Here is a 22,850-nt window from a genome sequence, read left to right as displayed (position 1 = left end):
TGAAATATCTAATAATTATACATTTTGCTTCCTGTATTAAACAAAACCTAAGACCTAATTTATGACAACTTTTTTTAGTAACTGTCAGCAGCAGCTTATGCATCTTTACTCAAAAGCAAGTTCCACTGAGTTCAATGGGACTCCCAGGTGAGTGTGCACAGAGAGTGCAGTTTTCTTCTGACACAGGATTGGGCTATACATGATGAGAAACTCTGAGCACTTACTACTTAGCAGGAAGAGGCTAGAAAATCTGGTGAAGGTATCTTAACAAGGAACCCTATGTTAAATTAGGGCCATAACTCAGTGGCAGAGCATCTGCTTTGCATGCAGAATGTCCCAGGTTCAATCTCTGGCATCTCCAGGTGAGGATGGGAGAGAACCCTGCCTGTGTGGCACTGAGAGCCAGCGTGGTGTAGTGGTTAAGAGCGGTAGTCTTGTAATCTGGTGAACTGGGTTCGCTTCCCCGCTCCTCCACATGCAGCTGCTGGGTGACCTTGGGCTGGTCACACTTCTCTGAAGTCTCTCAGCCCCACTCACCTCACAGAGTGTTTGTTGTGGGGGAGGAAGGGAAAGGAGAATGTTAGCTGCTTTGAGACTCCTTTGGGTAGTGATAAAGTGGGATATCAAATCCAAACTCTTGAAATCCCGGAGAGCTGCTACCAGTCAGTGAAAACAACACTGAGGTGAACCAATGGCTTGATTCTGTATAAGGCAGCTTCCCATGTCTTAAATGGAATCTGCATGTTCAGAGGCAGTATACCCTTAAATATCAGTTGAAAAAGGCACGGCCTTCACACTCAGTTTCAGAACTTGCCCAAGGTATCTGGTTGACCACTGTGGGAAGCCAAATGCTGGAGTAGATGGACCTTTGATCTGATTCAATAGTATTCTCCTTATGCCTAACTGAGGAATCAATGGCCCAGAAAACAGCTAGAACACACAAAGGCATCAGATCATTGAAACCGGAATCCTATCTGAAGCTAATGACAACGAAAAGTAGTTTGCAGCTGATGGACAGAAAGGAAGTACTAGCATTGTAATATATTTGCACAGAACTCTTGAGGAATGACTCTCTCTGGACCCACAAAGAAGCTAAAGATAAAGGAACTTTACAATACAGGGAAAAAAGAAAGTAGGTTTGGCACTAGTTTACTGTCACATTTGGAAACTTAGCACTGTTATATGTAAAATAATAACAACGACAATAATGAAAAACCCTTTAGCAATTACTTACCTAATTTACATTTAAGCTGTGGCTGAAGCTGGACAAAAATTGTATTTCTGATTTCATTCAAGTGTGATTCAGCTCTTGAAAGAACATCCAAAGGAACTTCCGAAACACATTCACCTGCACAAAACAGAATGATCCATCAACATTTTGTCTCCAGGAACTGCCATTTTTTTATTCTGTACCAACAATAACTGATTATTATTCCACTTATTAATGTATGTATATATACCACTTTAACATTGTCCTTGAGCTGGTAACACTATCAAATAGATGTAATTATCCTATTTGTTTTGTAGCTGTTATGGCTATACAAGTAACCAGACTTCAGATGCTCACAAATATCTCCAGTGCTGCGAAATCAGATGAATGCAACCATCTCTATGAAGAACTATACAAAGCTAATGGCAAGTGGTGTGAACCACTTAAATCAACTAGGACATCTGCCAAAGCCAAACCTCTGCCTTGCCTCTCATGAAGCGGCTTTCAAATTGCTTCCTGGAGAACCATGGTGTCTTCAGAAGCTTATCAGGCACCCATCAAAGAGAAATGTCAGACAAGAGTCAATGGAAGACAGCTTGCCATCACTACTGATCTTTCCCTGGAACATAAAGCTAGAGGAGATGAGTGTGTTATAGGGTATACTGTCGCTCCCAGCAGAGCTACAGTGAGGCTCTGAGAGTCTACCTGGCACTTTATCTGAACCAAGCATGTGAGCTGGAACATGCTCTGGAATCATCTGCAGTGCACTGAAGGTTTTGAAGGAAACAATTCAGATGTTCCTTAACAGAAAAGCTGATGTGGAAAGCATAACCAAAAAGCAACATTCAAAAATGCATTGCACAAACTCCAAACAAGTATCTGATGTCAATAAACAGCATGATAGGAATATTTTAGCCTTCACAAAGCAAGCATTGCATCATATGATGTATCTCTAATCACACTGGGCAGATTCTGATGCCATTCATGGATGAGGGAAAAGAAGAATGAGCAACAGCCCATGCTGTTGTTCTATTGGTGGAACAGGTTTTGATCTAATAAGAGGTGTTCACTCATGTAAGAGAGGAGGTAATTGTTGTGGATCCCTCCTTCCTGTTGCAGTCCCTTGTCTCCCCTCCCCAAATCTGTTACAGGGGGCTGGGGGACCCTCCAAAACAGCATGGAAGGAGCTGTGGGAGGCTAAAGGGGAAGGGGAAGTTGTTTTTTGATTATTATTTTTTAAAAAATCACACCCCCATCTCTTATGTTACTGGGAAGTTATTATGTGAAAGGCAGTAGTGGCTATCACTCTTTTGAGTTATCTGAGCAAATGTGGGGGGCTTTTTTGTGCGAGATTAGTTTATGAAAGTAGAAATATAAAGAAGAAAAACTACACCACTGCTTCTAAAAGACTGATTTTTTTACTTAAAGCTGGTTCATTTTCCAAAACTGAAGGCTGGTGCACATACTAGAATCACAAACTTATTTGAGAAAGTAAGGAAAAAAGGAGGCTGCAAGGTCTGCATGGATTTTAAACCGTTATGCAGACTATAAAAGAAACAGCTGCATTCTCCAAGGCTCAGAGCTCTATACACCCCACTGATTTCTCTTCTTAAAAAATTATTTTGACAGCAAAAGGAAAAAAGACACTTGTGTTTGGCTTACCTCGTTGGCAAGTATTCACAAGTGCAGTTGCTTCGTTATATTTTGCAAATAGGCTCTGGATTACAGATACGTTTTCCAGGACTGATCCACTCAGAATCATTTTTAGTGTTTCTAAATGCACTAGGGCTGACAGAATGCAATCTAACCAGCAGAGAGCGTACACATTCCTCCACTGAAGCCACAATGGCTCTGGCTGAGATGGTTTGTCTTGATGCAGAACTTGAGACAATGATGAACCAATTTCAGGATCTGACAAAAGCTGTGCCTGAACACTGAAAATTTCCGGTGAACTTCCTTGAGCTGCCATTTTCATGCCCATTTGCTGCTCCACAGATTCTGTTGCACTATTAAAGTTCAGCTGACTGGCTTGTGGAAAGTCAGGCTGCCCTGACCGAGTCCCAAACAGATTATCTCCATTGCACTTGGGAGCAAGATCAGGTTTGAATGCCTTCTCATTTTCTATCAAGTTATCAGTCCTCGTCAGTTTTAAGTGTTGGGGAACAGCAGAGGTTACCAGGCTTGTGTCAGATGACTTTCTTTTCCTACAAGTGCCCTGAGATGGAGAATCCTTTTTATCAGTAGGAATTATAATGCTGCTTAGTGGTTCAAATCCCAGAGGGTAGATGCACTGAAAAAGAGGGGAACACAAAGATATCTGAGTAAATTAGTAACACGCAACGTGGGCCTCAGGGATGCAACAGATGGCTGTATACAGAAACAACAGGTATGCAACGCCTAATGAAAAATGAATAAAATCCAAATGTGTTTTAAATAGCACTTCTCTGAGATAGTAAGTTCTCTTTAGAATTCCATAATCCTTCACAGTCAACGGTACTATAAATTGGTTCATCAAAATCAGAAACATTTTTAGAAACATAAAAATTGGCTTGAAAGAGAGTATCTGCAGAGTAATATTTGGTTTTTCTCTCACTATTTTTTTGAAATGATATTTCTGAAATGTTTTTCTGGACATTTGATGTGCCTATTGCTGCTGCTCTCTTTTTTCCCCGACTTTTACAAAAAGGAATGAAATTTCTAGTTTTGATGAATTAGGCTTGGATTAATCAGCGCTTAGGCTATGTACCCTTAGATCACCTCCTGGGCACCTCTTAGATTCTCCTATGGATTTAGCCTTTCCTCCTCCCACAACACCATTTTTCTCTCACTGTTCATCCCTAAGCACAAGCCATAATCTGTCTATCTATTCAAACATAATGTACTTGCGGTTTAATGAAACCATTATTTTATATGCCAAAGGGATACCCAGGGATACCCAGTTATAAAACGTTACGGCAACTACTTAGGAAATTAGTATGTGTTCAGATTAAGAATCATGGATTATAGGAAAACTGGACCAATCCCAACTCAACAAGAAAGAGTGATGCACCTGTGGATTTTCACACAAGAAAACAGATTCTTCAAAACTGAGGTGATATATTCTTAGACCTCGTATGAGACCCTTCTTTTTGCAAGCTGGGCAACTTCCATCGGGAGTTACTTCTGCAGAATTGGAGTCCTGAAGTGATGTAAAACAAACAACAAATGTGTTATTCTTGAGAGGCCAAATATTAAAACATGGTAAAATGACTTTCATAGCATTTATGTGTTTCAGAGTTAAATCTGACAGCAGTGAAACATAACAAATCAAATACAGATGAGAGCAAACGATACTATACATAACTTGGCTTTTATATTGACTGTTCGGGCTATATGCACTGAACAAAATAGCCTTTACCATCAGTCTGACTGCGAAAATATAACCAGCAATAGATCAAATGTGTTCATAAACTTTTGGGGAATAGGTAACAACATTTGAAAGTAAATCTTTCGCCATTTCAGTAAGATTTCCGTGGAAAAATAAATTTTACAATTTTTTTTTTGGAAGGTCATATAAATTAGGCCAATAGAAATGAAAAACTCTCTCAAACTTGAGGAGGAATGAAAAAAGAGAACTTTGCACAATGTGAAAGAGAACTGAACTGACTTTTCCCAAATACCCCACCATGTGGAGTGCAGATGCCCCTATACCAGTCACTTGCAAACCATTTCCAATCTTCTGGCAATCCATCATTCTGAGGCACTGGCCAAATTATCATGTCACTTGCAATTTTTCAACAGTCCTAAGGATTTTTTCCCCATATACTCTGAAAAATAAGAAGTGAACAAGAAAAGTTAAATAAGCTTTTTTCCCCGCAAGAGCAATTTTTAGAAAGCACATTAAAGAAAGATTTTTGTGTGTGGCATAGAAGTAGATGCATTTCCTTAAATCAAGAAAACCATATAAAGAAATGTATGTGTGTGAGAGAGAACCCACACCAAACTCCTACAAGCATGTAAAGCAACTAACTCAACTCAAAGTTCATACTGTATTTGTAATATTAACAGATGAATTAATAGCTCCAACAGCTCTTGAAAATATTGTTGCTGTTCCACCTGCAAAGCAATTAAGCGACTTGTGGCACAATCTAGGAAAGATGACAAAAACTGCATCATGTCATCCTAGGTGCTCTACACTGGGTGTGCTATGAAAACTGAGGTTCACATTTCAGCCCAAGCAAATAGACAACACTGCCTGATATAGTGCCACCAAAGTTAGGCAGAAGGTCTTGCCTATGGTGTATGTGCCACGGATGATGCAGGTACAATGATGCCCAATCAAATAACTATAGATAGACTGGGAGCTCCTGCAGACATGATCATGTGTGCATCCCCTCCTTCTCTTCTCCCATTCTCTAGTTAGTGATCAGCCAGCATTAGGTGCAAGCCAGATCTCAGCTGTGCCCAATTTATGTCTGACCTCGGCCATTTTGGGGTGGGCAGAAAACTCATTTGATTATGCATTTCATTTCTCTCATGTTAAAATAAACATGCACCAGATCATGTGTATGTGCCAATAGCATTCCGACAGTCAACAGCATGGGCATATGCATGCCATTACCATGTTAGCTCACATTAAACATATATGGGTTGCTGTGATGTGGATCTAAATATGACCGTGAAATACCTGAAATGCTTACACAGGTAAGGAACTTTCCTGTTATCTGGGTCATATATAAACTGGATCTTTAAGAAGCTAGTGTAAACAGAAACTCACTAGGTACAATTCAGTTCAATAGTCTTTTTTGTTTCTCTTGTACTTTGCCATTCAATATTTTCATGGGAGGGCAGATACGCTATCATAGCATCAACAGCAGAGAAGAGAAATAATAATAAAAACACAGTAATTCTGAAAGGATCGGCATACAAGCAATACACAAAAGCTAGTTAGTTCAGAGCTAGCTTGTGCTAAAACCCAGTTCATTCTGAAATAGTACGTGAACATATTCTTCAGCTTTTAAAACCAATGTCAAAAACAGTCACAAATGGTGAGCAAAATCCCTACCATGAAATTTGTGTCTTTCCTGTGACAGGTATGTTCTGAGTTGATGTTTTCAGAGAACCTTCACGACAATGCCAAAGTTTCTTTCCTCGCCAGTTCAGATTCCATCAGTGAAGTTCAAAATTGTTGCCCAAGTATCAATTTATGTTTTACTTACAGTGAACCCCACTTGCCATTCTGCTGCCCACTTACTCAGTTTGGAGCCTTCTGAAGTGGTTCACAGTCCATGGGTTTTACCACCACCCTGAATAATCTGGTTCCATCTACAAACTTGACCAGCTCATTGCTCTCCTCCTAACAATTTAGGAACGTGATAAATAGCAGTGATCCCAATGAAGATTCTTGGGATAGCTCACTTCTTACTTCCCTCTATTATCAGAAGTACTTTCTTGTTCTTTAACCAGTTTCTAATCCGTAAGAGGACCTATCCACATATCCCTTGACTGCTAAGTTCTAAATAAATGCTTTTGGCTATGGACTTTGTTAAAAGCTTTTTAGAAGCCAACACTTACAATATCTATCAGTTTGGGGTGTCAGTAAGCATGTAGATGAAGGCAAAGAACAGTAAAATGTTGGTGAAGCAGGACTTCAAAAGGATTGCTTATATCTTTAATAATGGTTTCCATCAATTCATCTGGACAGAAGCTAGGCTAGCTGGTCTGCAATTTTCTGACTTCCCCTAGATCTCCTTTCAAATGCTTAGAAGACCCAAAAGCAGCCCAAGACTGTAATTTGGGGTGCCTAGAGGAGATAACCCCCCTATTATCCTTTACCCCTCCTAAAAAGAGTACAAGCCTGCTAGCCATTGTTAGAACAGCTTTGCTTGGATTCATCTCCAGTCAGCTTGTCCACATAAGACCACTGACAGAAACCTAGTAAGCACTGAAACAGCAACACCTTCTCCTATCTTTATGTATACTCAAGCTACTTTTAAATATCTCATTATTAAAATCAGTGTTCTAAAACAGGCATAGAACATAACTATAACCTCACACTAGCTTTCAAAGCAATTGTGAATCACTATCCTAAAAATGGTGCAGCCAATGATAATACTTTCACTGAACTATTGGTGTGAAATAGCTGAAGTAATAGACAACAGCACAAACTATTTTGTAACAGTCTAATAACTAATACATGCTTTTACTTCAGCACTACCTATGGAAATGACTGCTCAGACACTGTTTCAATTAACCAGTGCCCTACAACCTTGATTTCTGGCTGATCTCCAGATTTAGCAGCCATACTGATACTTTGGCCTTTAACTATCTGTGGCCTTTTAGAAGTGAGTGGGATTTGAAAAATGTATTCCTCTTTCCCCTTGGTTTTAATGTACCTATGTGTGGTTTATTGTATGTTTGGTTGTAAATTGCTTTGGGTTGCCCTGGGCAATATAAATGTGACTAACACATTTAATACATAATAGTAATAAATATATTCTATCTCTGTAGCAAGAGTCCATGTTTATGTTCAGGATCAGTAACATTAAATGGCAATTAAGAAACTTTATTGCTTTTAATATTGTAATTCATTTATTTAACTGATATTGAATTCTTTCCTCCAAGACACTTAAAGCAGCACAAACTTAACTAGTAGACTAAACTAGGTGAGACACAAACAAATAATGCACACCCATGTCAATACCTGACAGAAATGCTGATTTGCAAAAAAGAAAACTTGCAGCATCTTAAAGACTAACAAACACACTACATAATAAACTTTAGTGGGCAAAGAGAGCCCATTTCTTTTGTGAAGATGCAGTTAATACCTTTGATCAGACCAGATTACCATATTAGTAATTCAAGTAGTTATGGACTCAACAGTTGATGGAGTCATCCACATGGTTTCAATCACCATTTGCATGAGTGATTGTGAAATAATGTGTCAGGGACTGGCAGCAATATAGGTATCCTGCCCATTGGAAAATGTATTCATTTGCATAATACACAAATATTAACACAGTTTTTGTTCTTTCACCTCACCTCTTCTAGCTTTAAGAAATCACCTGCAATTTTCTTTTTAGTTTATATAAAACCAGGAGGTTGCTGGAAATCTCATGGTCAAACGATACTAATCTTGCAACCAGACCCCCACTCCAGAAACTCAGTGAGAATAGCTCAACAACTCAAAAAACTTCACCAAATTTGGCCCCTTTGAAAAAAGTTTGGGCACCCCTTTTATAAGCAATGTTGCCCTGCCTATTTTGCAGCAGAATACTGAAATGAGGTGAACTGCTACTTATGCTTCCTTAACATTATGGAGAAATGGGAATCTGAGGTTTATAGAGGTTTCTTTATAATGTAGGAATCTGAACACAGATATTCAGAGATTTTGGAGAAAGCCATTGAAATAGTTATAGGTACAAATGAACTACCATCAATAGCACAAAGATAGGTGCTCTTACTTCATGTGTGTGGTCAACTGACTAAGATACAAAACATGTTAGGCAAAAGACTGCAGACAAATTGTGTAAGAAAGTGCACTGTGGATCACTGCAAATTAGTAAGAAAGTAATGAAAAAGTAGTAATGAGTATTGCAAACTGAACAAGTAAACCAAACCTGTCAGCATTTCCATACATCTATATTTGTCATAAGCAAATCAAATCATGCCACTATTGCTGCTGGGCTTGGCCTGCTAAAGACACTTGAACTGTTCTGGCCACAAGGATTTTACATGCATTCAGTAAAGAAGGTGCCAAACAATGCAATCAACTATGGTTGAACAAACAAATCTATATTAAGACTGAAGTGGTCAATGCCAAATTGGAATTAAAAAACCATGACCTTGCAATTATGTTTCAGTAGAAGACCAATATTGCTTTGGCCTATGTTGATTAATATCAACAGAAATAAGCAGTAGAAATACCAATTAGTATAGTATTAATAATATTGAATATTGATACAAGCACTCTGCTGTGGCATGTTCATTGGCTTAAGAACTGAGCTACAATGTATGTACCTTAATACTATAATGATGTTGTTTTTAAACAGTCTGCATAGAATTCTAACCCACTAGGTACCATGGGTGGACTTGGTCCAGAAAGGCAGCTTTTAAACATTTAAAAAGGAAAAAGGCAACTTTGCATATATCCAAAACTGAAACTGGTTAAAGTTACAGGAATGCAGAATAAGAGATATGCTTTTCCATACATAAAAAAATTGTTCTAAAGTTTCAAATTTGGAGGATATATTTTAGTTAAGGTTAGTAAGACTGAGAAGGCTAGGTTTTTAACTATATATAATGTTGTTGTACAAAAGTACAAATTAATGCTTTGTATATACAACTGTTAACGTTGGAAACAACAACAGAATATAAAATATAGCAATAATTGTAAAAGGCACCAGCAGCTATGAAATGCACTAAATGCTATAATGTTTCTTTTAGAAGGTCTTTACAGTTCCAAATGAATGCTGGTAACTAACACTTGAAAAGTGCATGCTGTCCAGAAATACAGAGCAGCAGTCATAATATCTGTCGATACAACAAATAACAGCCCAATCGCTATGAACTGGAACCTAATGGAAGTCAAACTCAGCACGTTAAAAATAAAGGCTACTTACTAACCCTATGCACCATTCCAACTGCTGACACATGCTGGCTGTGGGATGGGACTCTGTGTGTACAAGCATGCATTAGACTGAGCGGGAATCCTGAGCCAATCAGGAACATGTTTCACCTGGCCAAATGTGGGACTGATGCACATGTAGTCAGCAGAAGGCAGGACTAGCTCGTGATTCCCTTGCACATGTTTTCAGCATAGAAGACAGTTTGTGTGAGTGCTCCCAGTACCACATGCCTGGATTCCTTGGTAAAATGCCTTGCTTTCACCATCTGGTTCAGTATTCCCAGTCAGCAATTAAACAGAATGCCAGTATCACCTTTGTATGATGACTTGCATAGATAATATGGCAAAAGGCACCTGATTTTCATTCTTTAACAACCCTGGCTGCAAGTACAATTGGATGGTAAAGCATATTAATAAGATAGCTATTTTTTGTTAAATGATACCATTATAACAGAGAATGTTTAGGCTGCTTTTCCACTGTAGTGCTTAAGATTTTGGGGGCGGGGACCTTAAATAACTAATGGAAGTTGTTACGTCTAGCTCCTGAGATGGCACACACATCCCTTAAAAAGTTGCATGAAAAGAATTATTTCACCACTTGTAGGGGGTGAGGTGTGTGTTTGTGTTTAAACAACCTTACTAGCGTGCCAGGAGGAAAAGCAGGTCCTGCTAAAATTCCGCTTTCTGTGCATGTCTGAGGTTTCTGGAACCCAACAGGGCTAAATCCCAGCATATGGTTCCAAGATCCCTCTCAAGATCTTAGGCTGCCATCATCAACCTTAGACCCGCGGTCACTCGTGGTTCCGTGGGAACATACCCTCAAGGACCGGGATTTACTTCCACGTTCAAGTGCGTCTAAGCACCCAACATGGAGGGAGCTGCGCATACGGGAAAAAGCGAACCGCCGTCACGTGCGAAGCCACTCCCCACACAAAACAAGGCAGCTGGAGAAGCTTCCCCACGTGCGGGCAAGCAAGCAAGCCAGACGCGAAAGCGACCCTCTCAGGCCCGCGCTCCCCGCCGCGCGGATGGCTCAGGGGGGACGAGCCGAGCGCACCGTCGTCACGTGAGAAGCGGCCTAGACACCCGTGTAAGCGAAAGGTAACGCAAGCGAACAGCAACGCCGGGATGCTCGCAACCCGGGTTGCCACGAGGAGTAGGAGGTGGAGGAGCAGGGGGCCGGCGGCTCCCCTTCCCCGCCCGAGCAGGGGAGCCCCGTGAAGCCGTTACTCACCGCAGAGCCCCCAGCGGGAAAGGAAGGCGGGACAGGCGCCAGGGGGAGAGCCGCGGCGGCCGGCTCCTCAGGCGACGGCGACGCCGCTCGTGCGTTCTTCAGGCCGGCTGAGGCCTTGTAGTGCAGCTTCCGGCGCCGTCCTCTCGAAGCGGCTTCGCGTCGCTCCTCCTTTTCCCTCGCCGCACAACCGCACTGAGGCGGGGCCTGCCGGGCCCGTGTGGGGAAAATGGCAGCCGAGGGGGCGGTGTCGGGAGCCTCCTTCTCTTTCCCCTCGGCTCGCGCGTGGAAGAGGGCCTCTTTTGCTTCGAGAAGGAGCCTGTCAGGAGGCTCGTTGTGTCTCTGGTTGTGGGGAAGCGCTGAGGAGGTGAAAGGAGGAAAGTCGACCTTTCCTTATTTCTCCTCATGGCGGGAACGGTTCCCGCCCTTGCCGCGACAGCAGCTTGCCGGGGAAGAAGCGGGACAAAGTTCCGCTTAACTGAGGCAGCCGCGCCCAGGATTTAGCTGTTTAAGAGGAAAGGAGCGAGGAGGCAGCACGGTGGGGAAAGGGTGCGAAGGCGTCGAGAAAGGGGAGAGAGAAACGTTTGCTTCCCTCGTGGCACCGCGGGCAGCCGGTGAAGCTGAGCGTTGGGAGATTCAGGACGGATAAAAGGAAGTACTTCTTCGTGCAAAAGCTCAGGGTTGAACTATGGAACTCTCTCCCACAGGAGGCAGGGATGGCCAACAACCTAGATGGCAAGATGAGACAGATTTATGGAGGAGAGAGAGAGAGCTATGGATGGCTATTAGCTCTGCCTTCATGGCAGTGCTTCTGAATAACAATTGCTGGAAATCGCAGGAGGGGAGAGGGCTACTGTGCTTGAAGCCTGCTTGCTGGTTTCCCACAGGCTTCTAGTTGGGCCACAATGAGAACAGGAGGCTGGACTAGATGGACCATCCGCCTGAACCAGCAGACTGTTCTCATGTTCTTAGAGGTCTCAATAGGGCTAGTATAGAGTGGAGGTGATTCAACCCCCAAACCGTATGCTGTTTGCTAGTTATTATCTCTAACTTGTACTGTACTTTATACAGTGGTGCCTCGCAAGACGAAATTAATTCGTTCCACGAGTTTTGTCGTCTTGCGATTTTTTTTGTCTTGCGAAGCACGGTGTCGGGAAAGTTTTGGAAAAGCTTCAAAAATCACCAACGTCTTTAAAAACCTCAAAAAAGGCTACCACACCGCATTCTATGAGTTGCTCCTCAAAGTCAAGTCGCAACTGTATTAACGGTGTTAAGAAAAAGGAAACAAACTTGCAAGACGTTTCCGTCTTGCGAAGCAAGCCCATAGGGAAAATCGTCTTGCGAAGCAGCTCAAAAAACGAAAAACCCTTTCGTCTAGCGAGTTTTTTGTCTTGCGAGGCATTCGTCTTGTGAGGTACCACTGTAGAAGGATGGTCAGTCTGGTCTGTAGCAGCAAGCACAACAAGAACTCCCGTGGCACCTTGAAGATGGAGAATAAGTTAGTTCACAAACACTTTCCCTGTAATAATAAATTTTGGCTGCATTCACATAACAGTTTGTTCCATTTTCACTAGTTTTCTGTAGCTGTTAATTTCCACATTACTGTATATCTGAGCTTTCACACCATGTGAAAGATGGTTCCAGGACTGTAGTGGAAAATTGTGCAGGTTTAGCACTTATTTCCATATTATTTGCAAATGGATTTTTTTTCTGGAAGCAAATAATGTGGAAATGAGCACGAATCTTGTCCTATATTCCACTATAGTTCCAGAAGTGACTTTTATGTCATGTGAAAGCTCACATGTAATGTGGAACTTAAAAGGGAAAAGGCATGAAAATAGAATAAACTATGTGAATGCAGGCAGCCTCAGTCTTTAAGGTGTTACAAGACTTATTGTTTTTATATCATTTTTATGTGCACATTTATGTAATTCCATATAAATGCTAGCTAACTTGAGACACATGGTTTAACTGTGAATTCCTTTGTTTCCAGATTAACCACAGACCTAAGCAGATGCAAACCACTTAAAGTCTCACTCAGGAAATAATTCTCATTAGAAGGTTGGAGGTTAAGTCATTTATAAGAGTTCTTCCACAAAGAGAGATTGTAAGTTTTGTGGTGTAAAATGTATCAAAGATTCTGGTATCCTGTTTTAAAAAGTAGACAAATCTCTTTCCCAGTGATATGGGGCAGAACATTTTTCCATTTCATAAGCTCATTAGTAGTAATGAATGGGTGCAAATTGGCCAGGGGTTTTATTTTAAGGATGTACATAGCTGTAACATTTCAGGGATAGATGTTTATCTTAATAGATATACCAATGGAGTTACACCTTGTTGTGACTTTGTTTCTATGTCATGGTCTGCAAATGTTATTGCCTTTCCCGATTCTCCACAAGACTGTCTTCATGTGGCCCATACCTAAAACCAGTCAAGCTGTTGATGAAGAATCTGTATATGTGCATGAATGCATTTACTGTATACAAAGATCTGACCCTTACTTTTACATGACCTCAACACTGTACCTTAAGGTGGCTCCTTTTTATTGAGTGCATTCTAGTTTGAATACAACCAGCTTCCCCTGGTGTGGAGATGAAGTGAGGGGAAAGCAGTTCCTATTGTGCAGTTGTGGGCACTTAGTGCCTATCAGAGAAAAGGGGACCATTCTAGCATGATGTTTGCCCACTCAGGTGCATGCATGATAATATGTAAATTGATTCCTGTTATATGTTACTACTTGGCAGTAGTTGATTTTTAGATTCCAGGTCCCCACTTTTTCATATCAACACTTCCAGCTACTCTGAAATATCTGTATAGGCAGATTTTTCTTGAGGAAAGGATATGATACTTTTGAGGGACTCTTTTGAGGATACCTGCCAGAGATTATGGGTGTGTGCGCATCTTTGTAACAGAGAGTCAGTGTGGTTGAGCGGTTAGAGTGGTGGACTAGGAGACCAGGGTTCAAATCCCCACTTGGCCGTGAAACTCACCAGGTGACTTTTGGCCACTCAGTGACTCAGTCTCAGCCTAACGTACCTCACAGATTTGTTGTGGGGATTACATTGGGAGCAGGAGAACCATGTCCACTACCTTAGGCTCCTTAGAGAAAAAGGTGGGAAATAAATAAAGACCAACGAGGTGGAGGGCATACCAGTGTAAAAAAATATACATTACCCATTGCCTGGATTCTATACCACCATATCTGCTGATCTGTCAGCAGGAAATCTAAATGAATCTAAACCAACCAGAACCACACCACCTCTGCACAAGAGGGTGTTATAAGCAGACATGGGATAACCCTACAGTTTGCAGAAGTACAGAAAATATGTGGGGAGGAAAATCCTACGGTGGGGAGAATATTCCAATAATAGCTCATTGAAGGCTGAGCATGGCTAGTACCCATGAAATGCTGACTGATAATAATAATAATTTATTATTTATACCCCGCCCATCTGGCTGAGTTTCCCCAGCCACTCTGGGCGGCTCCCAATCAAGTGTTAAAAACAGTACAGCGTTACATATTAAAAACTTCCCTGAACAGGGCTGCCTTACAATGTCTTCTGAATGTCAGGTAATTGTTTATCTCTTTGACATCTGATGGGAGGGCGTTCCACAGGGCGGGCGCCACTACCAATAAGGCCATCGCCCAGCCCTTCCCGGCTCGCTTTTATCAGCCAGGATGGGCAAGGATCAAGGAGACAGGTGGTCGGTTTCACTTGTCCAAGCAGCCTGTCCACATCCTTGGAGGTAACAGACTGATCGTTGGGGGGGGGGGAACCTGACAGTTGGGGGGCGGGTGGAATGAAGTGCCTGGAAAAGAAGGATGGCCAGTGGCCTGCCTACTCCAGCATCCTTTTCTCATAGTGGCCAACCAGAAGCCTGCAAGCATCACCAGAACACAACAGTGCAAGGAAGAAATGCACAATATGGGAGGAGTAGAAGGAACCCACACAATGTCTAGATAGGTCATTTCATGTTTCACACTGAGAAGCTATTTATAAATATTGCCAGGGATGGAAGTGAGAGCTGCCCAAAACAATCCACTGAGAACTGTGTTTGCTCAGTGGGCACAGACCGCTGACTGAACTTTTGAGGCTGAGGGAATGGAAAGCCAGAGGGAGCTAAATGGAATGGAGTGGCTGGAATCCTGAACAGAAGTATTACATTATATACTAATAGTTGTCAAAACCTAGTCCCCCAAATCCCAGGAATAGGCTCTTATTGGTACAAATGGTGTCTAAAGCCAACCTTGCCAGGTAGTACATTGCCACCGCTCCATAAGCCCAACCAACCTGGGCCAGGAGACTCCCATAGCTTACCAGACACCTCTAATATTCCAGAGAAGCAAAAGTTAAAAACCAGATTCTGCTTCCTAAGTGTTAGGTTACCAGCTTACTCAGTATCATATAAACAAGAGGTTAGGGCCAGATACAGTACCAAGGCTTTACCTAAGCAGACAGACACCAGTTTTAAATGAGGTGGGTTTATTTAAAAGGGATAGGGTAAAAATGAAGTAAAAATAGCAGTAGTACAAAGCATAGCAGCTACAATGGATCCCCAGGACCAGTCAAAAGGCTTGGTAGCTAGAAACGTCTGGCTCTGGTCTATGTGCATTCTCACAGACTTCTCACAGCTGAAATCACTTCCCGGTTAGCCTGTTACAGCTTTGGCCTTGAAGCACAGTAGCACAAGCTAGCATAGGCGCTCCAACTTGATGAAACAAATCCAGTTAATGGGGGGAAACTCTTGCAGAGACCAGCTTTTACACAGGCTGAAGTAGGAAAGCCATTTTCTTGGCAATAGTCATCTTGGTTCTGAGTGCTGGTCCTTACATAGCCAAAACAATAAAATCCAAGTACAATGAAGAGTTACTAGCATGTTTGTGGGAAAACCCTGAGGTTGCAGAAGCAGAAAACAAAAAACATTAAGAGGGGGAGTAAATGGGATGCAGGTGGCACTGTAGGTTAAACCACAGAGCCTAGGACTTGCCAATCAGAAGGTCAGCGGTTTGAATCCCCGTGACGGGGTGAGCTCCCGTCGCTCGGTCCATGCTCCTGCCAACCAAGCAGTTCGAAAGCACGTCAAAGTGCAAGTAGATAAATAGGTACCGCTCCAGGCGGGAAGGTAAAAGGCATTTCCGTGCGCTGCTCTGGTTCGCCAGAAGCGGCTTAGTCATGCTGACCACATGACCCGGAAGCTGGACGCCGGCTCCCTCGGCCAATAAAGCGAAATGAGCGCCGCAGCCCCAGAGTCGGTCACGACTGGACCTAATGGTCAGGGGTCCTTTTACCTTTAAATGGGTGCCCCCCTCTATAAAGAGTTCAATAAGAACTGAGCGTGCTCAGTGGCAGCAGAACACTATGATGGGTGGAGGACACACAGAAAACAAAACAGAGTGATGGAATGTACTGAAATATTGAACAAAAGCACTCAATAGTGCAACATTCTGTTGCAGACCCAATGTAGTTCACTAACACGTTTTGTTGAACTGGAAGTATTCCAACCAGAAGATTTATTACTGTCTGCCTCAGTAGTCCTAGTATACAAACTGCCTATATGGCTGTCTTGTGTGGTTAAAAACAACAGCTAAAAAGTGAAGTACATACATGTTTTATTAATAAACATAATTAATTGGAGACAACAACATATGTCACATCTGCATGAAAAAGCGGATGTAATTTAAAAATCCCTATAAATTTATTTACATTAAAAATAATACTTCTTCAGCTAAAATCTGTAGTCCAGAGATTAAAATTGGTACTGATTCTCCAACCATCACTGTCACCACAGCCTGTCTTCTCCTCGTTGCTATAAAACAGAATTTCACAATAGGCTTGATCTTTATTGGCAAGAAGGTATTTAACATAAGTTTCCTCTGAGCAGGTGTATTTATTCTGTTTCAGAACTTGAAATATAGGTTTGAATGTGCATAGCAAGTTTCATTTAAAAAAACAACTACAATACATTTCTTTCTCAACCTGACACACATGGTTCTCTCCCCATTCTCTCCTCAAAACAACCATGTAATGTAGGTTAGGCAGAGTGAAGGTGAATAGCACAAGTTGAGCTTCGTATCTGAGTGATTTGAACCCAAGTCTTGCAGGCCCAAGTCTAACCACAACACTAAAGAAAGATGTTGCATTACAAACAAATATTGCTGAATAATTAAACCAAGGCTTGACATTGCTTACCCAACATACTATAAACATAGTATAATCAGCTTTTATATTGATTAGCACAGCAAAAAGGATTCTTGGAATTTTTAGTTTCTTCTGCTTATCTATATATGTGAGGAACTATTTTGCCAATAATCGCTCATTATGCCATTTGGAGTTGTGCATGTCATAGTGAAGAGTTGCAAAATTCAAGGCACTTGTACATAACAGTTTTTACCAGGAAATAGACAGCAAAACAACCTTGGGTTAAGTTCAGATACATATTATTATTTCCAGTGTCAAACTTTCATTATTCTGGGGGCTATAAATTTGGCAGAGCAAATTAAGCATTTGCTCCCTCCTAAATGGTCCAACCAGGTTGTATGCTCATTGGCTTTCAGGTTTCATGGAATTTTTAAAGTGTCAGTTGGGGATGTGGAAATGGTAAGAGGAAACTGGTTTGCTTGAGTTCCTAACATGTCCCTAAGCAGCTGAGTGACAGGCTCGCTGAATGGAGGCTTTGACAATTCTTAGATTAATCCCTACTGCCAAGTCAGTCTTTACTTCTTTTGTGGTTTGGGGTATTTTTCAAAGAGACAAGACAGATGCCAACAACAACTAGTGAACCTAAACGGCACTTGACTTCTTAGTATGTACCAATACAGTTTCCAGACTGTTTTATGATATTGTTACATGGCTCTGCATTTTATCAATGACCAATAATTGAATTTATAACAAGGTATTGGTGAAAGTGCAGAACCTGACAAATGTTCCAGGTGTGTATTTTCAGTGGCTTGCTATTTTCTGGTAGGTAACTCGTGGAAGTAATGATGAGAAACTGTTGTCATCTCTTGAGAACCTTCCCAGTAATGTTCTACTGCATTCAGCGGTTCACCTCTCTCTTTCTTAGTTGTCTGTATCAGGGACAGGATCTGGAAAACCTGGTGTCAATCCAGACAATACTGGAATAGAAGTTTGTGGTAATACCCATTTGTTGAGTTCACCAATAACATAGCATTCAGGCTCCTTAGTTATGTAGGCTTGCAGTTTGGGGTGCTTCTGCATCCATTATTGTACACAGACTTTCCGGAAGTGGTGTAGGTTACGCACTGATAAGACTGAATCTATAGTAAGGATCAAAGGCAGAACAATAATTATTCATGCCTCTTTAACCTCTCTAGACTTCATGATTGATTACTTACCCCTGAAGGCTGTACAAAGGTTGCAGTCACACATCCCCCCCCCCCCGCCCTAGTAATTGCTTGAGAAGAGTTCTACAGACAAAGTATCTTTCTCTAGTCCACTTTAAAGTCCCTGCAGAATAACTTCCAGAAGGAAAGAATCCAAAAGCTGCAGGTAGTGTGGTCATACCTTGACCAGCCATACCTTGGTTAGGGCAAGTCAAAATGTCACAAAGCCATATTTCAAGTTCTTCATAACTTTTCATCAGGTTAGCTGTTGAGCAAACTGGATAGGGGAGGGGTGTTTGAAGACGCTGGACATGTATAACAAGCTTAAGACACAAACTTTTCCTGCACTTCAACTTTGTGATATTTTGTGTTGTTCTAATAAAGTATTACAGTGCTGTGACTTTTGGGTGGTTTTGTACAGTTTTTGTTTGCTTCACGGGATTTTGAAACTATGAAAATGATCTGACAAAGGGAATTAACATTTTTGAGCAGCGGGGTGAGGAGGGGATGATAGACCGTTGAACCTTCTGTGGGGTCTATACAGTGGAGTGCACCTCCAGGGGTAAAGTCAAACCACTGTGTTAGCAGTGTGGGCAGTGTGTGTTGCATTTATATCCCACCTTTTTCTCCAAGGAGTCCATGGTTCACCCCACTCCTCAGCTAATCCCTACAACAACCCTGTGAGGTAGGAGAAGAGGTTTGACTCAAAGGTCACCCAGTGAGCTTCAAGACTTGAGTTGGGATTTGAACCCAGACCTCCCCAGGTACTCTAACCACTACACCACACTGGCCTCCTAGAGTTCTTTTGCTCTGGGGCAGCTTTATAAATTACGTTGGTAAATAAATATGGGGAAAGCAGAACGTCCTTAGAGAAGGATCTGAAATATTTTCCTAGGAGCTTGAATTTGTTTTATTCTGGATGGTTAGATTGGTTGTTTTTAATATGTTGTCGACCACTTTGAGATGTTTTCTTTAAAATGTAAAGCGGTATAGAAATGAAATTAATAATAATAATAATAATAGTAAATTGTATGGTAAAAAAAAATGGCACCTAGACATTCTGTTAGGTGGCTGTAACCTAACGGTCTAGTCCAGGGGTCAGCAAGGTTTATCTTGTCTGGGCCAGATCGGTCCCACAGAGATCCTTCCGTGGGCCGGATCGCATGTGTGCACATTTTCGGCATCTGTGCATGCACAGATGCGATTTTTGGTGCTGTGGAAGCAAGTCCCTGCGCTGCACTGCGCCGGTTCAGCGCAGCACGCGAGCGGGCAACTCGGTTCAGGGGCGGCTCGTGGGCTGGTCAAATGACCTCCGTGGGCTGCTTCCGGGCCATGGGCCTTAGGTTGCTGACTCCTGGTCTATCCCAACCCCCTACAATGATTCCTGCATTCCAGGGGTTTGGACTAGACGACCCTTCAACTCTGTGATTCTATGAACCTTGGTTTTAAGGTGCCATTTGGCAGTTAGCTTATATATCTGAGTTTCTAACACTGCCTGGAATCGGAGAAAAAGATGGGATATAAATGAATATAATAATAATTACGCTGGAAGCTGTCATCCCCCAAGGCAACTATTGTCTGCACTGACTGGCAGCCGTCTAGGGTTTCAGGCAGGGAATCTTTTCTAGCCATACCTGGAGATGAGGTGACTGAGCCAGAGGCGATGTGGAGACAATGTGGGGAGCGATAGGAACACTGTGTGTGTGTGTGTGTGTGTGTGTGTGTGTGTGTGTGTGTGTGATGTGCAACAAGCTGAGTGACCTGCCTTGCCTTTCAGGGATGCTGGTGATTTGTGTGTGTGGCATTGGCCAGGCTCCCCCGAAGGCAGGACTCCTATCTCCACAGAACAGGTGGGCAGTTAACCAGCTCTCTGCCTTTGCTGCTGTGTTCCCGGTAGAGCATGAGACTCTTAATCTTAGGGCTGTGGGTTCGAGCCCCACGTTGGGCAAAAGATTCCTGGAGTGCAAGGGGTTGGGCTAGGTGACCCTTGTGGCCCCTTTCAGCTCTGCCGTTCTATGATTCTATGACATGGGGGCAACTGGCTTACTTGGACACTACCAATGTCCACCTAGCATAGCTGCCCTTTCCCAGTTTCCAAAACTGAAACAGCAAATCACAAGCCTACACTGAAGGAGTGTGGTTCAGAGAAACTCACGCTGTTTGCCACGCTTTAGCTACCCTGAGCATAGGAGCCAATTCCTAGGCACCCAGGTCATAGAAACCTAAGAGTTGGGACACTAAGGGTCCTCTAGTCTAACCCCCTGCAAAGCAGGAATCTCAACTAAAGCATCCATGACGGATAGCCATCCACCCAGATGTAAAACAGATCAACAACTGTTTGACTTAGAAGACATCTGAAGGCAGGTATAGGGAAGTTTTTAATGTTTGATGTCATATGGCCGCCAGGAGCATATAACACCAGTCCTAAAGGATATTTACTGGCTCTCAGTTCATTTCTGAGCACAGTTCAAAGCACTGGTGATTACCTTTCAAGCCCTAAACAGCCTTGGCCCACTATACTTGAAAGAACATCTCCACTCCCATTGTTCAGCCCAGACACCGAGGTCCTCCTCTGAGGGTTTTCTGGCAGTTCCCTATCTGCGAGAAGCGAAGTTACAGGGAACAAGGCAGAAGGCCTTCTTGATAGCGGTGCTCTCCCTGTCAAGGAGATACAGAACTATGTAACTTTGAGAAGACACCTGAAGGCAGTCCTATATAGGGAAGTTTTTAATGTTTGATATTTTACTATGTTTTATATATGCTGTAAGCCAACCAGAGTGGCTGGGGCAACCCAGCCGGATGGGCGGGGTACAAATAATAAAATTATTCCTATCCCAACACCACTAATGGAGTCTGCCTTTTTCCTCTAGAGGTTGCTGCTGCTGTCATGAGTGGGAAGTCGCTGCTGCTGAAGGTCATCCTCCTGGGCGATGGGGGTGTTGGGAAGAGCTCTCTCATGAACCGCTACGTCACCAACAAGTTTGACTCGCAGGCTTTCCACACCATCGGCGTGGAGTTCCTCAACCGGGACCTGGAGGTGGATGGGCGCTTGGTGACCCTCCAGATTTGGGACACGGCCGGGCAGGAGCGCTTCAAGAGCCTGCGGACCCCCTTCTACCGGGGGGCCGACTGCTGCCTGTTGACCTTCAGCGTGGACGACCAGCGGAGCTTTGACAACCTGGGCCACTGGCAGAAGGAGTTCCTCTGCTACGCCAACGTAAAGGACCCTGAGCGCTTCCCCTTTGTGGTGCTGGGCAACAAGGTGGACAAGCTGGAGAGGCAGGTGATGCCCGAAGAGGCCCGGGCCTGGTGTACGGAGCACGGCAACTACCCCTACCTGGAGACAAGCGCCAAGGACGACACCAATGTGGCCGTGGCCTTTGAGGAAGGTGTGCGGCGGGTGTTGGCCGTGGAGGAACAGCTGGAGCGCTGTGTGCTGGGCAGTTCCATCAACTTGCATGCCAGCAGCAAGGCAGGCTCTTCCTGTTGCTGAACAGCCAAGGGGGTGGGTGGGAAGGGCACGTCCTGGAACGGTAAAGGCCTGTGGGGGTAGGGGCAGGGGGCTTAGGTAAGTGTTCAAAATCCCCATGCACCAGGCATATTTTGCGACTGGTGCCGGTCCAGTTGCGACCTTCTGGAGATCTCTGGATGCCAGGTTGGCTATGAACATCTCCATCTGGGTGGTCCCTCCAGCTTTCTAAAGAAATGGTGCCTAGACATTCTGTTAGGCAACCGTAACCTAGATTTAAGGTGCCGTTTAGCAATTAGCTTATCTATCTGAGTTTCTAACACTGTTTGAGACCCATTGGCTACCTTTAACTGGTTTAGCTGGCCAGTTGAAGCTGTTTCTGGGATGTGGCAGCTGTCACATGCTGACAGCTTCTAGGAGCCACAAGTGAGAGCTGAATGCAGAGTGAGGACCCAAGGTAAACCTATACAGTGGTACCTCTGGATTCGAATGGGATCCGTTCTGGAGCCCCATTTGCATCCAGAAGTGAACGCAACCCGCATCTGCGCGGTTCGCAATTCACTGCTTCTGCACATGCGCTCCATTACTTCCGGGTTGCCGCAGCTCGCAACCCGAAAATACTTATCCCAAAGCTACTTCAAGCCAAGGTATGACTGTACATAGTGCCCCACCTATAATTACCTTGTCTGTCATTTAGGAAGGAAATGGAGGCAAGGGCAACAAGAAGGGCTACTCTGCTCAGACTGTCTCCTCCGCCACCCTCCCCCCGTTCGGGCAGACACTACATGCTGTATGTGAGGGGGAGAAGAAGGGAGAGGGAGGGAGGGAGATAGGGAGATAAAAGGGTAAAGGTACCCCTGCCCGTACGGGCCAGTCTTGACAGACTCTAGGGTTGTGCGCTCATCTCACTCTATAGGCCAGGAGCCAGCGCTGTCTGCAGACACTTCCGGGTCACGTGGCCAGCGTGACAAGCTGCATCTCGCGAGCCAG

The 22,850-nt window shown here is 43.3% G+C and overlaps 2 protein-coding genes across 14 annotated transcripts in view; one reads left to right on the top strand and one right to left on the bottom strand.

Moving 5' to 3' along the window:
- The window catches only part of USPL1 (ubiquitin specific peptidase like 1), a 20,678-nt gene extending 9,495 nt beyond the window's left edge, over window positions 1-11,183 (bottom strand). The window contains exons 1-5 of one of the 3 annotated variants that reach the window (XM_028726424.2): window positions 11,050-11,183; window positions 4,857-5,016; window positions 4,260-4,388; window positions 2,873-3,500; window positions 1,235-1,348 (exon numbers count right to left, since the gene is read on the bottom strand). In XM_028726424.2, the coding sequence (XP_028582257.2) occupies window positions 1,235-1,348; window positions 2,873-3,500; window positions 4,260-4,388; window positions 4,857-4,943 (958 nt within the window). In that variant the 5' untranslated portion in view covers window positions 4,944-5,016; window positions 11,050-11,183. Of the gene's footprint in view, window positions 1-1,234; window positions 1,349-2,872; window positions 3,501-4,259; window positions 4,741-4,856; window positions 5,194-11,049 lie in introns of those variants that run through there. The other 2 variants (XM_077927112.1, XM_077927110.1) reach the window with 2 other exon arrangements.
- On the top strand, window positions 10,467-22,850 carry LOC114595772 (ras-related protein Rab-9B-like). 11 transcript variants are annotated; one of them, XM_077927113.1, is made up of 5 exons: window positions 11,228-12,544; window positions 13,040-13,153; window positions 19,025-19,155; window positions 20,169-20,241; window positions 21,262-22,848. In XM_077927113.1, the coding sequence occupies exon 5, from the start codon at window positions 21,279-21,281 to the stop codon at window positions 21,882-21,884; it is 606 nt and encodes a 201-aa protein (XP_077783239.1). In that variant the 5' UTR covers window positions 11,228-12,544; window positions 13,040-13,153; window positions 19,025-19,155; window positions 20,169-20,241; window positions 21,262-21,278; the 3' UTR covers window positions 21,885-22,848. The 11 variants fall into 11 exon arrangements, with proteins under 11 accessions (XP_028582262.1, XP_028582258.1, XP_028582266.1 ...); XM_028726429.2 differs by lacking the exons at window positions 11,228-12,544; window positions 19,025-19,155 and adding an exon at window positions 10,467-10,905; XM_028726425.2 differs by lacking the exons at window positions 11,228-12,544; window positions 19,025-19,155 and adding an exon at window positions 10,467-10,916.

This window comes from Podarcis muralis, chromosome 4 (assembly GCF_964188315.1).
Source record: "Podarcis muralis chromosome 4, rPodMur119.hap1.1, whole genome shotgun sequence".
Lineage (NCBI taxonomy): Eukaryota > Metazoa > Chordata > Lepidosauria > Squamata > Lacertidae > Podarcis > Podarcis muralis.
The sequence above is the reverse complement of the archived record's forward strand: the minus strand, read 5'-3'. Positions and strand labels throughout refer to the sequence as shown.

Coding starts and splice junctions, on each gene's coding strand:
- LOC114595772 (XM_028726435.2), top strand. CDS start 21,279: ATGAGTGGGAAGTCGCTGCTGCTGAAGGTCATCCTCCTGGGCGATGGG.